General features: G+C 36.4%; 1 protein-coding gene across 8 annotated transcripts in view; it reads right to left on the reverse strand.

Annotated features, from left to right (window-relative positions):
* PRKN (parkin RBR E3 ubiquitin protein ligase) overlaps positions 1 to 19984 on the reverse strand; it is a 706034-nt gene that overhangs the window by 535041 nt on the left and 151009 nt on the right. For 5 of the 8 annotated variants that reach the window (XR_011149828.1, XR_011149830.1, XR_011149829.1 and 2 more), the window contains exon 3: positions 6642 to 6710. The exons of the other annotated variants lie outside the window; for them this stretch is intronic. Coding sequence is in view for 2 of the 5 variants with exons in the window: in XM_069010097.1 (XP_068866198.1) it covers positions 6642 to 6710 (69 nt within the window). In the remaining 3 variants the exon portion in view is untranslated. The remainder of the gene's footprint in view (positions 1 to 6641; positions 6711 to 19984) is intronic. 8 annotated transcript variants of the gene reach the window in all.

Genomic DNA, 19984 nt, shown 5'->3' on the forward strand with positions numbered 1-19984 from the left:
GAAATAAATATATACGGACGGATTCTTGCTAGATGTTTCAGAGATGTTTATTTCCCCAGCCGCATGGCCGGGCTCTGCCGAGAGACTCTGCCACAGTCACAGGACCCGAGCTGCTTTGCCCGCGCAGGGGAACACAAACCAACCAATGGGGAACGAGGCTGAGCAGGGGCAGGGAAACCCCGTGCCTCCCCTCAGGGCTACATGGCAGGGGAGGGACCCCAACAAATTTACTCTTTAAAATGAAGATGAGAAACTTGCTATTCAAGGAATTTATAAAACTCAATAGGATTTTCATGCTCATTTATAGGAAGAGTTTTGCTTTTGTACTTTATCTGGCTAAAAGATGGATCTTCAATCACTTAGTATATTTGGGAGCCATGTTCTCAAGGTTATCATCTATACTACCAGTAACTACATAAACTCTATCAAATGAACAAAGAATAACTGGATTTGCAGTTGCATAAGAGGAAGGAAAGATAAACACAAGATAAACAACAAATCACAGAAATACAGAAGAAACTGTTAGTTTAACTAGAACAAAATTAATCTTTTACTACTATGAAAACATTTTTGGTTAGTTTTCTTGTTGGATTGTGCTTTCGGCATAAGGCCAAAAACCAAAATTTCTAGATCACATTTTCTGTATGAAGATTGAAATACTATAACATAACCTTTGCTATGATAATTCTGAAAAATTTTACAGTTTTTCTTCTATTTAATAATTACTTTGTATTATAGTATATGTTTTCTACTCCCCCACATTTTCATTATTTAGATTTTCTATGAAGTGGTAAAAACATTGAAATGTTTTCTGTTCATATCATGCATGAGTGTTCTCCTGACAGAGCTCCACTAATTTTTTTCAAAGTGATGAACAAGTACAATGGAATAGTAAGTAAAGGCTGGACAGACGAGAATACAAATATAGAAAAAACCACAACAATCATCTGTACATATATTGAAGAACTAATCTGTTTTAAATGCCAGAGGAATCACCATCACAGTAACTGTCAAAGATATTTATAAACTGGAACTTTAAATCAAGTCCTTAAGCATTACATAGAAGCTACTGTATATCAGATTAGCCCCTATCGTCCCTTAATTCAATGACGAAACTAATAATGTTCCTTAGTTCTCTGTCTTCATCAAAACTCCAAAAGTGTATTTAAGAGTTTTTCTTACAGTTTATGCTTCATTTTCTTTTACGTTCCTTTATTTTTGTACAGACTTACAGAAAACGCAGTTTGGCTGTCAGTTTTAAAATACCTACTGTTTTTCAAGGTGTTTGGAAATTAAAAAAAAAAAAAAAAAAAGATGTTGTTTTCACCGTCTAGTTTATATACAAATGGAAAAGAAGTTCCAAGTTAACATTTTTATCACTGAGGTATTTTCTTAAGTTTTGAAGAAGGAGTTCCTAAAATGAAATTACTGGAAGAACAAAATCCTACTGCGAGCAATAGCAAAGCTTTCTGGGAGTGCTCAGTCCCTCATTCCATCACCTGACCATCTGGAATACCACCTCATGTTCTGCAAAAATGTTCAGTAGTGAAGTACCTGGACATTGTCTCATCTAATTTCCCAGAATGAGATGAATGGCAACATTCTGGTTTTGCTTGATCCTGCAGTACAGCATATAAATCTAGTTGGTGGAAAATCACTACATTGCTATGTCACCATATGCTTCCCAGCAGGAGAGGCTGGAGAAATGAAATCGCATATGAAAAGATTCAAGCCTTCTGTTTAACTTAAGGTTTCACTCTCTGAAGGGTAGGGCTTTTTTTGGAAATGATGCTCTATGCGTGTTCAGTGTCTTGGCACCAGCCAAAGAAAGAAATAATCAAAAATGACATATCTTTTCTGATGTTCAATAAATGAAATAGAAACCAAAACAAAAAAAACAAACAAACAAAGCAAAACTTTTACTCTTTAAAAATACCTTTTACTAACTTTGCTGTTTGCTGTCAGTATGTAACAGCTGACATTGTGATACCTGTAACTCATTAATATCTCAGGAGTGATGTGGGTGATATACAGTCCTTTTGTGTGTGTAAAATGATAAAAAACTAACACTGTTGCACACAGAATGAAAGATGCTTCCAGCCATCCCAACTTCAAATATACTTAGAAGAAAAGTATTATGAAATTTATGGGAAAATGAAAAATTTGGGTACTTCAGAATCCCTTCTGTTATTCATTTAGATAGGTAAGTAATTGAATTTCATGCTGCCACAAATTTTCAAAAGGTCACAGATTGAAAAAACCAAACCTATGAATAACTGTAGAAGTTGTCAGATTTGAAGCTGGAGATTTTGGCAGCCAGGATGGGTGCAGCTGGAGCTCTGGCTACGTAACAAGTTGTGATAAATAGCTTAGACACTTGGGAGACCAAGACTTTAAAGAGAAAATGGGTATTTTTCTTTCCAATATGAAGTCTGGGAAGGGAACTCTGGATGGATGCCAGCTCTTCTACTATATTCTTCTGAAAAGCCTAACCATAATTTTGCCTAACCAACTTAGTTTAATTTAAATTATTATTGTTCATAGTTCAGCATGGTTGAAGCCCTTCAGAGAAAAAAAGCCTGCAAGAGATGAGACTGTTCTGAAAACACAAGGTCCAGAGAAAAGTCACCAAAAGGCAAATGGATAAAGGAGTTTCCAGGTCTCCCAGATAAAATTACCATTCTTATGTACACGCTACTTCTCCCATTTCAAAAAGAATAATGTTGACATTTCAAAGCTAGCAGTTTGGATTCAAACTTCTCATGACTACATATAAATGAGGAATTTCCCACCCCACCATCTCAGAAATAATATTTCAAGCTGCCTGAATAATCAGAAGTTCAGCAGTATATGACCACAGCTCCTGCTTACATTCTTCCCACAGTTTGGAAACTTATCTTTGGAAGAGTAGGAAATTCTGAAATCAATGCTTAAAGCCTACTGCACCCTGCTATGATGGGTGATCACTACGGCAGATCTGCAGCTTCGCAGTCACATACTGTGTGGACAGAGAGATGCATATATCTTTTTAAATAAAGAATGTAATCAATGCTGTTTGTGAATGAGATTGAAAACAGTCCTACAGAATGTCAAATACACAGAGTGGTCTGCCAAGCAAAGCACAGTGGAAAATAAAAGGAACAAGCATTACTGAATTAGTTATTGAATCCACAGACTCACATTAAACCAAGGGTTCAAGTGGCCAGAACAAAATAATTCATACAAAAACCAATTGGAAAGGAAGTCACTCATAGTAATAATGTTTTTAGCATGCTGTGAACAGAAAGAAGAAAACATTCTCTTCAACTTTTGTATTTTTGCATTAATTGCATTAATTTTTCGACAATTTCTGTTAGAATGACTACCACAACATTTTCCAAAACGAGATATTTTGCAGTTTTAAGAGAAAGTTTCCCAAAAAAATTAGCAGCTGTACTTATTTATCAAAAGCAAAAGGTAAAGCATTATATAAAACTATAGCTTTCCCTATAAGACCACAGGAAGACTCACAAGATCATTATAAAATAGGGTTTTACAACATAGCAGTTATAACTATCTTTTTCACAATCCCAGGTTAGTACATGATACAAACTTTCATTTGGAGAAAGAAGGATATAATTCATTTTCTCCCTGTAATTATCTGACATTTTGTAAATCAACAAACTTCAAATGTCAACATCCATTTAGATCAGTGAGAAAGGAGCGATGCCAAGAAAATTAAAAGGGATCTCAGGAGGCACTGCAGTAAAACACACGGCAGGAAAAAAATCAAACCATGAAAATTTCAAATTTTTTTTTGCTTTTCCAACTTTATTTTTTTCAACCTTTGCTTATGAAATATAATCAAAGCTAACACTCAAAGCATAAGATAATAGGACAGATATTCTTATTCTAATCATTAACAGTACTTTCATTCTTCTGCTTTCCACTCACAAGAGATTCCATACTTTAAAACACTTTTTCTCATGAATGGAAGTTGGTCTCTTCATGACAAAGTAGACAAATGCTGACTTTTAGAATGAAATAGGGTGAAAGCTTTGAGCTTTAATGAAAATTAGAAGGGGGAAAGAAAGTCCAACATATTAAAAAAGCCTTTCATCAAACCGGAAATATTTTCAGAAGAAACTTTGGCATCCCACTCAGTACCTTTGAAGTTGGCTGAAAAACAAGACATCCAACTTATTAGCTGGGTAGAAATGCCTTTCAAAGAGTGGTGAAACCACGGCTTGTAAACATCAGTCAGTTTGGAAATGGCTGCATTTTCACTATGTACACTGGCTTTGTACTTACCACGTCTAAGATTTTAGAAGTATGCTTAAGTTTTTTAAAGACATTAAAGAACATTATTTCTTTCATTTTCTTTCCACCTTTTTAGCTAGCTGTGATGAATTGATGACATACCTTGATTGAGTATTTGTAGAGGAATCAGTCAAAAGTATTCTGCTAAATTTTGGACCAAATGTATACAGATTAAGACTATTATATGAAAATTTACTATTTTCTTCTGCTGTTCATGGCTATGTTGGTAACTATGGTTAAATATCAAAGTCACACTTTCAAGGCAAACAGAATATAAGCACATAAAAAGAAACTAAAATGAGAACTAATATAAAATTAGGGTTCAAGTATCATTTCTATACAGAAAAGATATTACTGAATGAATTTATGAAATCACATCCAAAGAGTATATTGCAGTATTCTATGAAAGCACAAAAGACTTGGGAAAAGAATCAAAATAAGCCAAGAAATATTTCAGAAAAGATTATTAAAAATTACATTTTTCTTAAAATTTAGCTTTTATAGATCATTTATTATTTCTTAAAATATATAGTTGCCATCTCATGTCTTAAACAGGAATATGTAATTCTATGGGACTCTGTTCAATGAGAATATCATTACTAGTCAATGCCATTCCATTTTTACATGCAATCTTTCAAATATATTCAAAAATATTTTTATAATATTTGAATTATTGTAGCTGCATTTTTAAAGTACATTAAAATTTTGCTCCCTCATGCAGTATTTGAATAAATTTCTTACAGGCAGACTGTAATGTCACCTCTGAATAAATTTTAATTCAGTGCCTATGAAAACTATTTATAAAGTTTATTGATGAGAGACTCAAACACTATTGAAGATACCATGATTCAAGACAAATGGGGTCTTTCTGTAACTGGGATTCAGTTGGAAAGATACTTAAACATTAATGGGAGCTCAAAGCATTGCTATTTTGTTCTTCTGGAGCACTGAGTAAGAAAGAAAAAAAAAAAGAAGGAAGAAAGAAAATGTTTAATGAGGTCAACCAAACAGGCCGGATGGAAATTTTCATTTACAACCAAATTAACTTCTTACAATATTTCAGCAGAGTCAGTAGTAGAGGCAATGAGAAGTCTTATCTTGCACATCCTTATTCACCTGAAAGTCCAATTAGCATGAATATTTACAGTGTCTGGGTTTTTGAAAGAGAGGAAATAATTTTTGCATACATCCTCTGAAAACAATATTGAATTTAATGTGTGTTTTGTGATCATAGGATGCAACAGAAGTTTGTAAACAAAGACCACCTTGCTCACCTTCAAATTATATGCAGAGTTGTAGAGTTGTCTACAGCAGATTTTCCTGTTAATTTGACAGGTGATTTGCTGTCTGCAGCTCTTTAAAAATATTCCAGACTGTTTTTTGACCAGGGAATTGATGTCAAAATCAATTTGGTAAGCAAAGTTTCTCTTTCTTCCACTGCTAAGTAATAGCTAATGAACAGATAGGGAGGGACCACATGCAGAATACACAGGTCAGTGTGCCAAAAAGTTAAGAGAAAAGAAGCCTCAAAGATCAATAGATACAGTGTCAATGGCCTGTAAATTAAAATAGGAAGTGAGATGCAGAGTAATACACTTAAATTAAAGAATCATTTCCTTCTAAATCTCCAGGGTAGAGAAATTAAACATAAAGCAAGAAAAAAGCCAGCTGTTCAAATAAATTACAGATCAACACAAAGGAATCGAGTAAGCGCAGCCACAGCACACTGCGGCTGTCTGCAGACACCAAGTAAGGAGAACAAACTGCTTTCCAGCAGCCAACAGCCTCTGGGGCAATTTCTATAAAAGGTGCCAACAGGAAACTGAAATATGAGCTTGCTTTTCACTTATGAAATGAGAAACCAACATAATTCATGCTCTTTATCCCTATTCATTTCAGAAAGTCACGTAACAAAGCAAAATCCACACCTTTATTGGCTTACAATCTTAAGTGCCATAGGAGAACATAAATCCCAGCAAAGCCTGGTAACTCTGCTGGCCTCTTAGAAAACATAAAGAGCAGCCGTTCATTTGTCAGATAAACAGCCGGATCTGAAATACTCAAAGCAATCAACTTTTCTCTCAGATTTTAGACCAATGTCTGACCAAGAGACAACTAGCTTAGGAAGTTCATTGCAGTACTTCTGTAATTAAAATGAGCTTCCAAGTCACCAGCTATGTGCTATTAGGTCAGCTCTGGCAAGCTGGGGACCAGCTGGCAAAGGAATTGTGAACTTCAAAGAAAGCTCTCAAATATCCAATTGCAGAATAAAAAGAATAGCCACTCTTAGTACCTTATCTTGGACGCTCACACTGGTTAGATGGTGACCTTTACAGGATTACCTTAAAATGGAAGGAAATCAGCCCCTCTCTGAAGCGTTCTCGAATTTGTAATAGAAGATGGCTGTGTGACTGACGTTTGTGGGGAAAAAAGAAAGGAAAGAAAAAGGTTTAAATGTCTCCCAACATAAGCTGAAGCTCTGATTTACTTTCAAAGGAATAATGATAGCCAACTGCAAATTAACAGTACACAACACAGTCCATCAGCTAGGGCAGGGCAGAATGCAGCTTCCAGCTTCTTTATATATATATATATATATATATATATATATATATATATATATATTTTTTTTTTTTTTTTTTCCGCTCTCATGAATTTGCTCATTTTAACAATATGAACAGCCTGATTCTTACAAATATTTCCTTTGTTCCTCCCGTCCTCCAAACATCCTGTTCAGTCTGGGAACAAAGAGAAGTTTAGAGAAAATGACAGACATTCAAAAGACACACTTAAAAGTGATAACTGTTGTTATCCTCTATTTATCAAGCACAGGTGGAGAGTGAAGAGTAGATCTGTCAGACAGTTTTTCTGTCTTTTAATAGAACTAAAATATTTTTTATACTGAAAACATCTAGCTATCAGCCATTTATGCATATTACTTCCTGAGTCCTCAAGAGGTGTGGAAAATTTTCAGCTATTCTACAGAATTAAGAAAAATCCCCTTTCTATTTAAGGGTATTAAACATATACTATATTCCACCTAATGTCAGCTTCTGTTCCTGTGATTCAAAAGCCCAATTTCTTCTCTTACTGCTGATATATTGCTTTTTGCTATTCATCACCACAGCCTGGAATATCAAATTCACTTTTTGATAGCCATAGAGTCCATATACAGACCACCTATCTATGATACTCTAAAATCAAAATAACTTGGGGGGGGAGGAGGGGCCCCGGGGAGAGGGGGGGGGAGCATGAATAATGTGTCATCAGTTAATTATTTTTTTTCTAGAGTTTTTTAACTGAAGCAAGTAGCCCAACCAGTTGTTTTCAATTCCCCCTGCATACTGAGTATAGAACAACAACAACAACCCAAAAAAACGCAACCAAAATAACCCACTAAAACCCAAAAAACCCCAAACCAAAATAAAATCAAAACAAACAAACAAACAAACCAAAAAACCCACCAAAAACAACAACAAAAAAAATCCCACAGCATTAAAACATGAATCAGTTACATCCTGAAAAGTAAAATTAGTCTTGGGTTTGGGTAATATGTTATTTGAAAGCAGTCTCACAGTTTCTTCCACTAATGCAGTGTAATCATTAATCACAGGGTTTATCATGTGATAGAAGATGATCCTTTTCAGTTTTCAAATCAAACATTTAGATATACAGAATACATAAGCTGTATTTACATTAGCATTCTAGCTCAGAGAACTGAGTTTAGCTTTGAAAAGAATCCCTGAACTACATATAGTAAAGATGTTGATGCTTTAATACAAAATTTTTGATCTACTGATACCTTCCTATCCCACTCAATTATTTGTTAATGTAGAAAACAGCTATGGAAGACTACAGAAAACACCCCAGCATGTTGCAGAACGTTCACTGAAATCAAACCTCACACAAACAATCCTGAACTAAGAATGTTCTGAATGTTGTTAGTCAAGCTGTGATGGCACTCAACAATATCGTAACATTTCCATTCGCCTTCTAGGAATTGTTTCACTCACATATTTAGCATAAAAATCCCTATGTGATAGTTTGCATTTTCAGCAGTCTTAACTTTAGGTAGCATTTCAGAATATAGAGCAGATGCCTGTAAAATATCCTCATATTACTCCTACTAGTATCAAGGGTGACATTTATTTACTGCATTTCATCATTCTTCAAAATAACTAGATGTATCGGGCCTTTTTATTTTTGACCGATATTTATTTTTGACCTGGGATGTTGTAGCACTTCAGGGCCAATTTGCAGCAAGAATCAGAGAATTTCGCACCTCATCTATGCCAGCGAAATCTTGAAGATGCGGAGACAGCACAGGCACACATGGGGAAGCTGTGCAAAAACATCATGCCCTCTTCAATCATTATTGCTGGTACAGTAATAATATCCCCTTCTGCTAAGAAAGCTCTTCCTTTGAGACTGGAAATCACAGCTCCTTGCAGATGAAAAATCACCAGGAATTAAGAAGGACTCTGGAAGTCCAGAATGAGTGGCAAACATCCAGCTCTGTGCACAGGGTTGGCCCTGCTGTGGGGCAGAGTGGAAGGACCAGGCTGCTGGAATGGGGCTGTGAGCAGTGGGGCCGGCCCCCCTCACTGGGTTGCTACCTTTCACCCATGCCTGAGGAGCTTCAGCCATCCCTGTGCCTGGCCATGCATCTCCTCACCCCGAGTGCAAGTCCCAGATCTGCTCCAACCTGCTCCACTGCTGTGAGTTGCCCGATGTGGTGGGCTCGGGCTCCCGGCACAGGGAGCTTGGCACAGCACAGTACGGGACAGCTGCCTCACTACACCCGACAGGGACTCACTGACACAGCAGCTATCGTGTGTTAACTACCTTGTAAAAACACACAGTCCAAGAGGGACAGACATACTTGTAAGTGAATTAAACAAACCTCACATAATAAAGGCCAAGCTGCTCCTATCGGAGGTATCAATCTCATCCTGTGAAATCTCATGCTAAAATGTCCTGAGATTAACAGTCTTGAAGTTTGTAAACTGATGAAGATTTACAAAGTTTTCAAATAACCAATAAGGTGGAAGGCCATTCGAGCAGACTGTAAGCGTCAGATATAGCTGTGGGTGGCAAGCACACAGTACCTGTGGCTAGGATCTGGATTCCCAGCACAGGTGAAGCTCAGCAGGATTTGCCTTCAGAGAGGTACCAGGCACTATGGCCTCCATCCCTCCAGACCTCTGGTCTCACAGCTGGGGGCAAGCTGAGAAGCACTGAGATGGAAAATAGTATGTATTGGTTTGACCTTCATCTTGTAGGCAGGGCAAGTCAAGCAGTACTATAATATTTCTGAATTATCTATAACAAGATACCTAAATAGAAATAAGAAATTATTCCCTTTGCTAAATTAAGGACACAAAGGAGATAAAAATACAAGGAAGCTGTTTCTTGTGAAAAAGGCAGCAAGACTGAATTGTTTGCCAAGGAAACATTTAAAACAAAGTCTCTCTCCTCATTGCCTGTAAGATGCGGCTCAGGTCGAAACCAGAGTTCCATTCCTAACCTCATTTACTACTAGACTTCTTTTCCTCTTGTATTACATTTTCTCTTTGAAAAAGTGTTTTCAATTCACCTGAAGCAATTGTCAGGAGAATTCTTTCATTCCTTATCTTTTACTCTTCCCATCTTTATCCTGTAAACTGTTGATACTTGAATGTACTGTGATTTGTTCCTTGCTTCTCATTTTCATTACCATTTTCCTTCTAGCAGTTAATGTATTTCAACTACCATTTCTTTGAGTAATACAAAGGGCAAAAGCCATCTTTTATTTTTGCTTGCTAGTGTCACTATACAAACCAGCTTATTACCTTCTGCTCAATTACAGGCACTGTTTCAACACCCACTATGCCTTTTAGTGCATTTCTAAAGCCATGCTTTCCATACTTATACCCTTCTTAAAGACTTCAAACAAAGATGCCATCAATATACTGACTTTCTTTTTTGAAAAAGCTTATTTCTTGGTTCTATTTCTCCAGCTATTTTACAGTATTCAGTCCTTACCCATTTCAGTGCCTCTGAATTTCAAATTTACTTCCAGAAAAGGGTAACATATGTAGGCATGGCTCAAACATGATTTAATTGCACCTATCTCAGGTAACAGTCACAATGGAAATGTAGGATGCATATGATTCTGTACAGCCCATTTGCTCAGAGAAGCTTCTTCTGTCCACACTCTGCCCATGTAGAGCTGACACTGCAACCATCACCCGGGCTAGCCAGACACACGGGCTGGCTCCAGATGCTGCTTGCACAGTAACACAAAAAATGTGCAAACATAAGCTTAATTTCTTTACAGTGGAGCTTCAGAAAAACTAGCAAAATAAAGCTGTTAGCTAATGACTGCATTTCCAAATAGTCTGCCAGGAGAAGAAGCTGACATCTCTAATTTGAAATGCCAGGTCAATTAAACATTTCATAAAGGGATCAATAAATCCATAAAGTTTGGAGATATTTTTAGGCATATTTTCAGTTCAGTAGCTGTAGTCTAATTTTGACTGAATTATCAGCTAGATGGTTACAAACTAGAGAGCTAAAAATGAAAATGAATGAAAGATAAGCAAAGTAAATGCACAACACTAAAACCCAACTATGCTAGTTTAAATTATTATTTCAGATATTAAATCAACCAATACAAAAAGCACATTTGGTTATTATGATTTAATGCCATATCAACTGAAATCCATCCCTGCAACTATATGTGATTGACAAACACTATGAAGGCAAAATGTTATGCAAAAACATAGAAACAAAAAAGCCATGAATTTGAAATGTACTGAAACGATAGTGCAAAGGAAGCCTGGTGCCAACAGTTACTCATCTACTAATCAATACAAAGTAAAGTAAAAAATAGCATATAGTGCTAGAAAACACTATGAAAAATGAAAAACATGGTGTTAACACATTGAGGAAAGACAGAAAGACTAGCCAAAATCTACAAACCTAGCCCAGTACACTGATTAAACTCTTAATTTTGTCAGCATTTGCTCCGTATAAGGATCTAAAATAAGGAAGTAACTCTCAGAACATGCACAGAATGATTTAAACATAAAATGAGTTTCAGAGAAAAAGCATACTTTTTACCTTTTCTATTTACATTTTAAAGAGTTTAAGTTTATATATTTCATTCAATAGACGAGAAACTCAAAAATACATTACAATCTAAAGTGAAATTTCATGAAAGCATCTCAGTTCAGTCTAACAACACTTCAAAGAGAGATTTAGTTAAATCCGATAAGTAGGATTACATGCAGATGTCAATCAACAGGTGCTCCATATCTTTCTGTATTTATAAAAAAATTGAAATGTCATGCTTAATAATTACTTTCTAAATGTCCTTCTTATCTAACATAGCTTGAAAAAAAAGTGCAGAAACATGTTACAGTATGCCTGTGCTCTGCGGATTCACACTGACATTAAGATATCACCTTCGGTTTAACAGTGCATTCGCGTTTGTTAATGAAACCTATCTTTTGCCTTGGAATTCTGGGTTTCCTGTATAAAAACAAATGCAAAAAGATTTAAAAAAAAAAAAAAATTCCCAGGCAGACCTAGGAGTAAAAAAAGAAAGAGGAAAAGAAAAAACTATAGAAATAACCTAAATTTATTTTTTTAAATTTCCATGAATTGAAAAATTAAAGATATCCGGACACTTTTTCCTTTCAGAGATGTCTACTAAAATAGACTTTTCTTCATGATAAATAAGAAAAGATCCAAATGAAAGGCTAAAATCTCTTCAAAGTTTACAGTTAAACATTTTTAGGAGTTGGTGTGTGATATGGTAATCTGGCATTTAAAGTCAGTGCAGTATAACTGAGTTTTTTTCTTGTAAAAATATTGGCATACTAACAAAGAGAAAAAAAAATCTTATGCAATCCAACAAGCTTAGGGGTTTTGGGAGCCTGGAGCCTACAGTGAATTACAGCACTATAGTGGTAAATAAACAAGCAAGCAAGCAGAAACTGCTCACTTCTTCCTCCTTTGTGCAAACCAATTAAACTGAATGATCGGTAAATCCTTACAATGCAAGTATTTCTCTTAACCAGTCAAAGCGTCATTCTAGTAGGCTTCTGGCCAGTGTTTTGTGCTTCTGACAGAGCCAACTTTCCATGGCTATATGTTTGTCATTGACAAATGCCAGAGGCAACTTCCTCCTGGGATTTGATTGTAAAGGTACATTGTGTATCAGGAACTCATCCTCAAGGTGTAATGGGAAACCCAGCAAAGTGGCTGACTCACAGCTTTGCTCTTCTATTTTTCTTCAGAATAATTCAGTTAAATACATTCTCTGAAAAATTCAGCAAGGATGTATTGTGGGCTGTGTTGCTCTTTCATGGCTATCAATGTGCAGCATGAATGGAAGGTTAAAAAATAAAATCCTAAACCACAATAACAATGGAAAAACAGAATCGTGTGTTACTTATAAAGCCAGGATGCTATGGGATATTTAGCAGTCCCAATGAAAAGAAGGGAAGTAAGTACAAAAGGTTTAATTTTCCTTTGTAGTGGCCAGGTATGGTCATGTTTCAGGTATCTCCCTACTCAATATCTGAGGGAAGCAGCACTAGAGAACAGAAACCAAAGGAGAAAGGAGCTGACAGTGCACAGATCCATTGGTGCTGCAGAGATGCTCACAATACACAGGCTCCCTTGAGTACCACAGCCACAGGCGGATTCCTTTATGCCCACAGAATATCTCCCTCCAACAGACCAGCTGAACAAATAGATGCTTTTATAACAGTGCAAACAGCAGTGTAAAAAAAGACTGTGGATTCAGCCAAACAAGCAGGATTTCTTGGAGCCCCCTTGCACCTTACTTATCTGCCCTTCCCAGGAAGCTCATTGCCTGATGAGCCCCTGCTCTCTGAATCCAATAGAGACAGTTAAACAAGCATTCCCTTAAAATTTGTTCAAACTAAGGAAATATAGAAAGCTAATTAAAGTCTATCAAACACTGATAGAAAGACTGTCCACTGCCCAGATAACAGCAGACAGCAAAACATACCAGCCCTGTATCATCTACACACGTGCCTTTTAGGGAATAGGTTTATAACAGTGATTTGCTCTAAGAGAATTATCAAGTTTTCACCAATGCTGATATCACTTCGGCAGAGCCTCATAACCTCAATGGAGCCCAAAGTGTCTTTTGATATGCCTTACTTTCAACTGAGGTTACTGAAGAGAGGCTCAGGAGCCTTTAGGATTCTGTTGCTTGGCAGAAGTGTAACTGCTGTGTATTACTATGAAGATCTGAACTTCCTAGTCTTTGCCCAAGTTGTAATTATTGTATTTTTAATAGAATTGATTTTTTTTTCTATTCAAAGTTTTACATCCCTATGTCCCAAAATTTCAAGGATATAAAATTTTGCAAGCCACATTTTTTCATTCCTTCTTGTTGGCAAGCATCACATTTGCTAACTTTCACAGAATTGTGACTTCCTCTGTTGGTCAGGACCACTAGTAAATGACTGAAAGTGGCTCAATAAACACTTCTGCCAGGTCTCCCAGATGCTTGGGTGGATCCCATCTGGCTCCATAAACTTGTTGGTGTTAAGGGGTGTAGCCGGCCACTGACCATTTCCCCTCACATTACAGGGGCTGCATTTTGTGCCCCACTGCCATCTCACAGCTCAGGGGGCTGAGTACCCTGAGAACAAGTGGTCTCACTTTCAAAGACTGAGGCAAAGGCCTTAAGTACCTCAGCCTTTTCCTTATCCTTTGTCATGGATATTCTCCTTCAGTCTCCTTTTGTTGCTGATGTATTTATAGAAACATTTTTATTGTCTCTTATGAAGAGGCCAGATTAAGTCCTACTTGGGTTTTGGCCCTTCTAATTTTCTTCCTGCATAACCTAAGACAGCACCAGAGGTATTTAATTAACATCTATTTTATTCTATTATATCTTACTTGAAGCTGAAAATCATGCATGAAGAACTTTTTTTGAATCCTCTTAGTTTAAGCTAATCAAGTGTTTAATGCTTGATAGCTGAAAAAAAAAATTAAATTGCAAATGTGTTCTTAAACAGAAAAAAACTAATTCATTTATAATGAAAATCACTGAAAGGAAATAAAAACAAAAAACCCACAGATACAGTACGCATATTTAATCTCAGTTTTACATTTCAGGATCCAAATTCACAGTGGCTTCTAATGCTGCTATAAATTAATTATTATTTTTTCAAAGATGGAATGAAAGGCAAGATCTATTGTCTTCTATTAATATATATATAAACCTAAAGTAAATAATATCATCCAGCTTCATTAAATGCTAGGCTGGTTCAAGAATACATACAGGACAATGTAAATTGCAAAACTAGAAGGTAATACCTGTTGTCTGCCAACAAAAAACAGGGTCTACACAGGGCTTCCCAGGCATTTTTCAGCTATGTATTTCATCAGAGGATGTTAATTTGTTAAATTAACTGTAGAAGCATACTAGTTTCAAGTATTTGTTTGTAGGGAAAGGTTTCTTCAGCCAAGAATGACATTTCTGGTGTGAGATCATCCACGGTCCATCCTGGAAGCCCAGGTTCTCACATCACCTCCTGAATCAGAGCCTGTGCTTGGGTGTGGGTCCCAGCCAACTGCCTCTGTGCTGTGCTAGGGCACTTCACAATCAATACCTGAAGTTTTCATGTACCAGTTCATGATCCTTTCCACAGCCCAGTCAAGTATAAAGGAAGATTCAGATTCAGGCCCTCCTTTGAATCCTCTCACACTTAATATTACCTTCAAAATCTACCCTACTTTGAATTACCAAGAGAAAAAGGAAACAAGAAAATATTCTGGCACATTTTAAACAAAAGTAAATTTGGAGAAGCCCACATTGGAAACAGTGCATCCCAGCTGGATGAAAGACTGTTTAATGATAGGTTTGCATGCAGACGGAAACTGCTTTGTGGAATTTGTACTGTAAAAAGAGAAGAGTTTTCTCATGTTTGCTCTTGAATGTTTGGAGTTTCTGTCAAAAGTCTGTTGTTCAGAGCTCAAGTATATGGAAGAGACAATTTTGTGTTTGTCAACATTGATAAATAATTCTTTACAGCATCACAATAAATATCCAGGAGTGTCTTATGCTGGTGAAAATACTCCTAACGATACAGCATTGAATTCTCTGAATGAAATACTGATAAAAGAAAGGTTTTCTACCCCAAGACCCATGCCTGCATCAAGACTTTACCAGCACTACTTAATCACTTGTACTTTTATCCACTTTTATCCATTTATCTTAACCTACACAGCTGTCCCTGCAACTTCCTAAAAGCAGGGCAAGCCTCAGTGCATCTCTATTGACCCATTATTCTGTGGGTTAGTTATGGGCTAAAAAAATCCCACAAAATGAGAACAGAATTTAAAAAGACAATTCAGAAGAAAATATGGGACCAAGTAAAGGCAGTATGAGGATTTGTAAGGGAAAATTACAACTGAGATACTCATTCTAAAATATTTTTTAACCATTGCCAATCAGCCTCCTTAGATATCTGGATCATGCAACAACTCCAATATGTTTCTCTGGTGTTCATGAAACAAACATCTTTCTGTTTTCCTCTAAGAAAGAAATAAATGTCTCCATTTTTCATGTAAATGTATGGACTGTTAATACTGATACAGAACTCATACTTTCACTCAGTGACACAATTTCTCATGCCTTTAACTTAATGTATTATTTTAGACTTCAGAAAAAAGTAACCACAATAATACCAAATGACCGACTAACAGAAGCACTACTGACTTGTTTATTATGCAGACGGAAATTTTGTCCTTTGTAACTTTCCTTAACTTATAAACCAGCAATTGACCCTTCTTGACATGATGAAGCTTGTGAAAAAAAAAAAATCATTAAATTCATAGTATGCAAGTAGTGAACAAGTTTTTCAGATTAGGTTCCAAATTTCAGAGGAGACATGAAACTCAAATGAATTTTGGCAAGAACTGACTTATGCATCCAAATCCTAGTGTCACTATGCATTCTTTACATAGTCCTTCAGCTGGGTACAGTGTGTCCATTTTGTGCCTAAAACTATCTTTAAGTTCCCTTTATACTGATGGACAGAATTTGATTTCTCTGTGTTTTGCATTTATTGGTTTCTGCATTAAAAATATTCCTACCACGTATTATGTAAGTAAAGATACAACCTAATTAAGCCTGCCAGTTGGATGATCCCATTTTCAGCTCATGATAACTCAGCACTTACTCCAGCCCTCCAACACACAGAAATCCATACCTCTAACTAGACTAGAGTCTGGTTAGTCAATAAGAAATCTGTATCAATAGACTCTCTCCCCCTTCGGCATTAACAGCAAACTAATACATGGAGAGTCTGGTAGCTTGCGGGGGAGCAGCTGTTTAGTTTAAGCATTCAAGTCTCCAACACCCTGAGTGACACTGTCAGGCAAGAGGTTTTCAGTAGTCCAGTCTGTTGCAGCTTCCTTTAGTCTCTTAAAGGAAATTAGGAACTGTCTGCAATAGCATACTTCATAAGCACACTTAAGTTGCAAAGTCAAGCACTTGAGACTGGGAAATGCCAGACTTATCCAGTTGCCTCCGTAAATTTAATTCTCTTTTTGCTGCATGCGTATCTACACATTGTGGTATAATTTTAATTACCCCATTGGATACTGTTTTTTTCCACAGGACATCAGTCAGCATACCAGCTGAATGCAGAAAGGAGCTAACTAACATTGTACCAACAGCCATAAAAATGCCATTTTCAATCTGCAGGTGCTTGAGTTTGCAACAAAAGTTCTATTCTTTTGACACAAAACTGAATAAAATTTGAATTATATAAACACACACAGATTTGAGGGAATAATGCAGCAAGAAGGGGATGAATTATTTATATATGACCAACACCAATGCAATTAATAAATATAGCAGGAGGTGTTAATATCTACATGGTTGAACATACTTTACAAACACAAAGTCATCATCATAATTTGGATATTTTAAAACATTTCACAAACCTACAACATTATTACTTGTGACCTTAAACCTTCCAAGATAATCTGCAGAAACTGCAGTATAAGAAAGATAATGAAGACCAAAACAGAAAAGTGCTACGCACCAAAATGTGCTGATTATTCTTCAAGTTTAGCATAATCTGAAGAGGGAAAATATCTGTCCTTGTGTAAAAAGTGAGTGGATGTTTTTCTAAGATGCACTGGGGTTTTACTCGTATTAGTTTTACAAAAATGTCTGCACATAAAAGATGTAACTGAAAAAAGAACTAGAAACTGACCCAAGAGATGAACTAATGCCAAAAGCTCCAGCCCTATGGCATAGTCAGTCATCTGGAAAACTGAGGCTATATTTAGTTCAAATTTTCATGCATTTATTAGCAAAAATCAGTTATGACTAAAACAATCCAGGCTAAATTTGTTATTTCAGATTAAATGAGTTTTAACACAATATTTGCTTGCTTATGCACAGAAGTGAGTCCAATGTTTTCTCCAATTTACAAATCTCCTCCAAATTCAAAGCCATATAACTTATGTCTCATCAAAGGGGTAGTTCCTTTTGTCTCATCACTTCTTGCTATAATGCATCATGTTGTTAGTAACTGTACTACTGTATAAAAAAATCATGAAAATCTAAATAAAAAGGCTCATTTGGAAAACAAATCATCACTGTTCTGTTGTAATACAGAGTGCTGAATCCAAACATTTCCCTTCAGACAGAGAACAAAACTCAGTAAACAAGATATCTTTTTCTTTTTTTCTCTTGCAGTGGATACTTTTAATCTCACAGGTTCAGCTACAAGCAAAAAACTTGATTAAGAAAAAATACTCATCAAGTAGGTAGATAAAGATATAATCACGTGATTATATCATGTGATTATATCAGTTCTTTGTTTCTCATAACAGTGAACTGCTTATTTCTCTCCTTTCTGGCTAGCTGCTCTGACTGAAGTTTTCTAACAGTCTCTACAAAGCCAGCACAAATTTCTAAACAAATAGCTGGCTTTTTACTAGAAATAGAATGAAATTATATGGAAAGCCTTATGTCATAGTCATCCTACTTATTTTTTAAAATAAATTTTCCCATCTTCTAAACCTCATCCAAAAAAAAAAAAAAATCCAATCTGAAGCACTGGAGACTGGATTCAGTCTTCATTAATTGCTTCCACACACTGCTGCTCCCTGGATTCATAAATTTGCCCTGTCAGCACCAAATCTGGAATATTTCTCCTCAGCCAGCCCTGCTGCTTCCCTTTCCATTTCCCAGTGTCCAGCCTCAACACCAGCTATCAGCTGCACAGTTAAAGGCCGGTTCTTTCACTATTTCTAAAACACAAGTAGCAAATTCACACTCCTCTTTGAAAAAGGATCACTCTTTTGGGAAGCAAATTTAATGCAGGACATTAAGTAAACTGATGCTGTCATTAGTGCAAATGTCAAGTTCATTATAGCAGATGTTTCAGCTGAAGATTGCTACACATTAAAAGCCCAAAACAAATGTGCAGAGCATTCACCATTTGATTTAGTGTGTCTGCTTCCAAGCTTACACGATTGAGCCATAAGTGGCTATGGGCATCATTGCCTTGTCTGTAGCAGGGGCAGGGTTCTGGCTGGACATTCCTGAAACATGTCCTGCACACAGCCTGACAAGGATCAGTTTTGTCAGCGCTTGGACATGTAAGACATTGGTGAAGTACAGGAGGCAAAAGCCAAAGCTAATGCAGCTTGAGGCGGAAAAGAGCTCTAGTAAGGCAAGAGTAAGGAACCTCTTGCAACCGTATTGCACACGTTTTACAGAAACATCTTCATTTGGAAGGATCAGGTGGTGTGATTCTTGTGAACTGTAATGCTTTCTATGAGATTTGCAGTTCTGGAATGGATCTGCCTTTGGTGTCTTCACACAGAGAACAGCACGTGAAGCCAGTTATCAGGAACAGTGATTTCTGAGGCTCTTGTAATTTTCTACCTCTAGCTAGAGCACAAAATACTTTCCTTCCTTTCAGGCCCAAAGTAATTCACTGGAGTAATAAATGCCAACAGTAATTAAAAAAAAAATACAAAGGAAAAACTATGTTCTAAAGAAATAAAATAAAAATAATTCACATGTGTTTCAAAAAGCTACTTCTAAACCTCTTTCCTAAGATAATAATTCAGTTTTTCAATAGCAGTCTTAGTTTGATTCATAGGAACTTATAAACTGCAGTGAACTCTTCTAAAAGCACTAAGAAACAGATGAATCAAAAAAAACCCTCTAGATAAACTTTAGGAACCCACACTTCATGATCTCCTCCCTCAATCTTGCATAGGCCATGGTAAAAGGGAGGCCAACAACCACTGCTTCAGAGAGCAAAAGATTTCATCATTGCCTTATTGCCACAATTTAGATGCAAGGTTCTTTTTTGTGCTTAAAAAGCCCTTCTTGTAATAGGCCAGCCAGAAACCACTTCTGACAAGGATCAAATATAGAAAATGTTTTCTTTCAGGGTTCCATGTATGGACAAGTGATTTAGGACCCTACATTTGATGATGCAACAAACATTTATACACAAAATGTGACTCAGTATCAAATATCTGTTCACAGAAAAAGGCTACAGTAAGAAGCACCAGAGGTACAAGGAAAGGTAAGAAGAATAAGCTGTAACACATAAACTTGGAGACAGGAGTTAAAGCCACAGTTCAAAAGCAATCTGCACTTAAAAAGAAAACA

The sequence above is a fragment of the Aphelocoma coerulescens genome, chromosome 3, assembly GCF_041296385.1.
Source record: "Aphelocoma coerulescens isolate FSJ_1873_10779 chromosome 3, UR_Acoe_1.0, whole genome shotgun sequence".
NCBI classification, from domain to species: domain Eukaryota; kingdom Metazoa; phylum Chordata; class Aves; order Passeriformes; family Corvidae; genus Aphelocoma; species Aphelocoma coerulescens.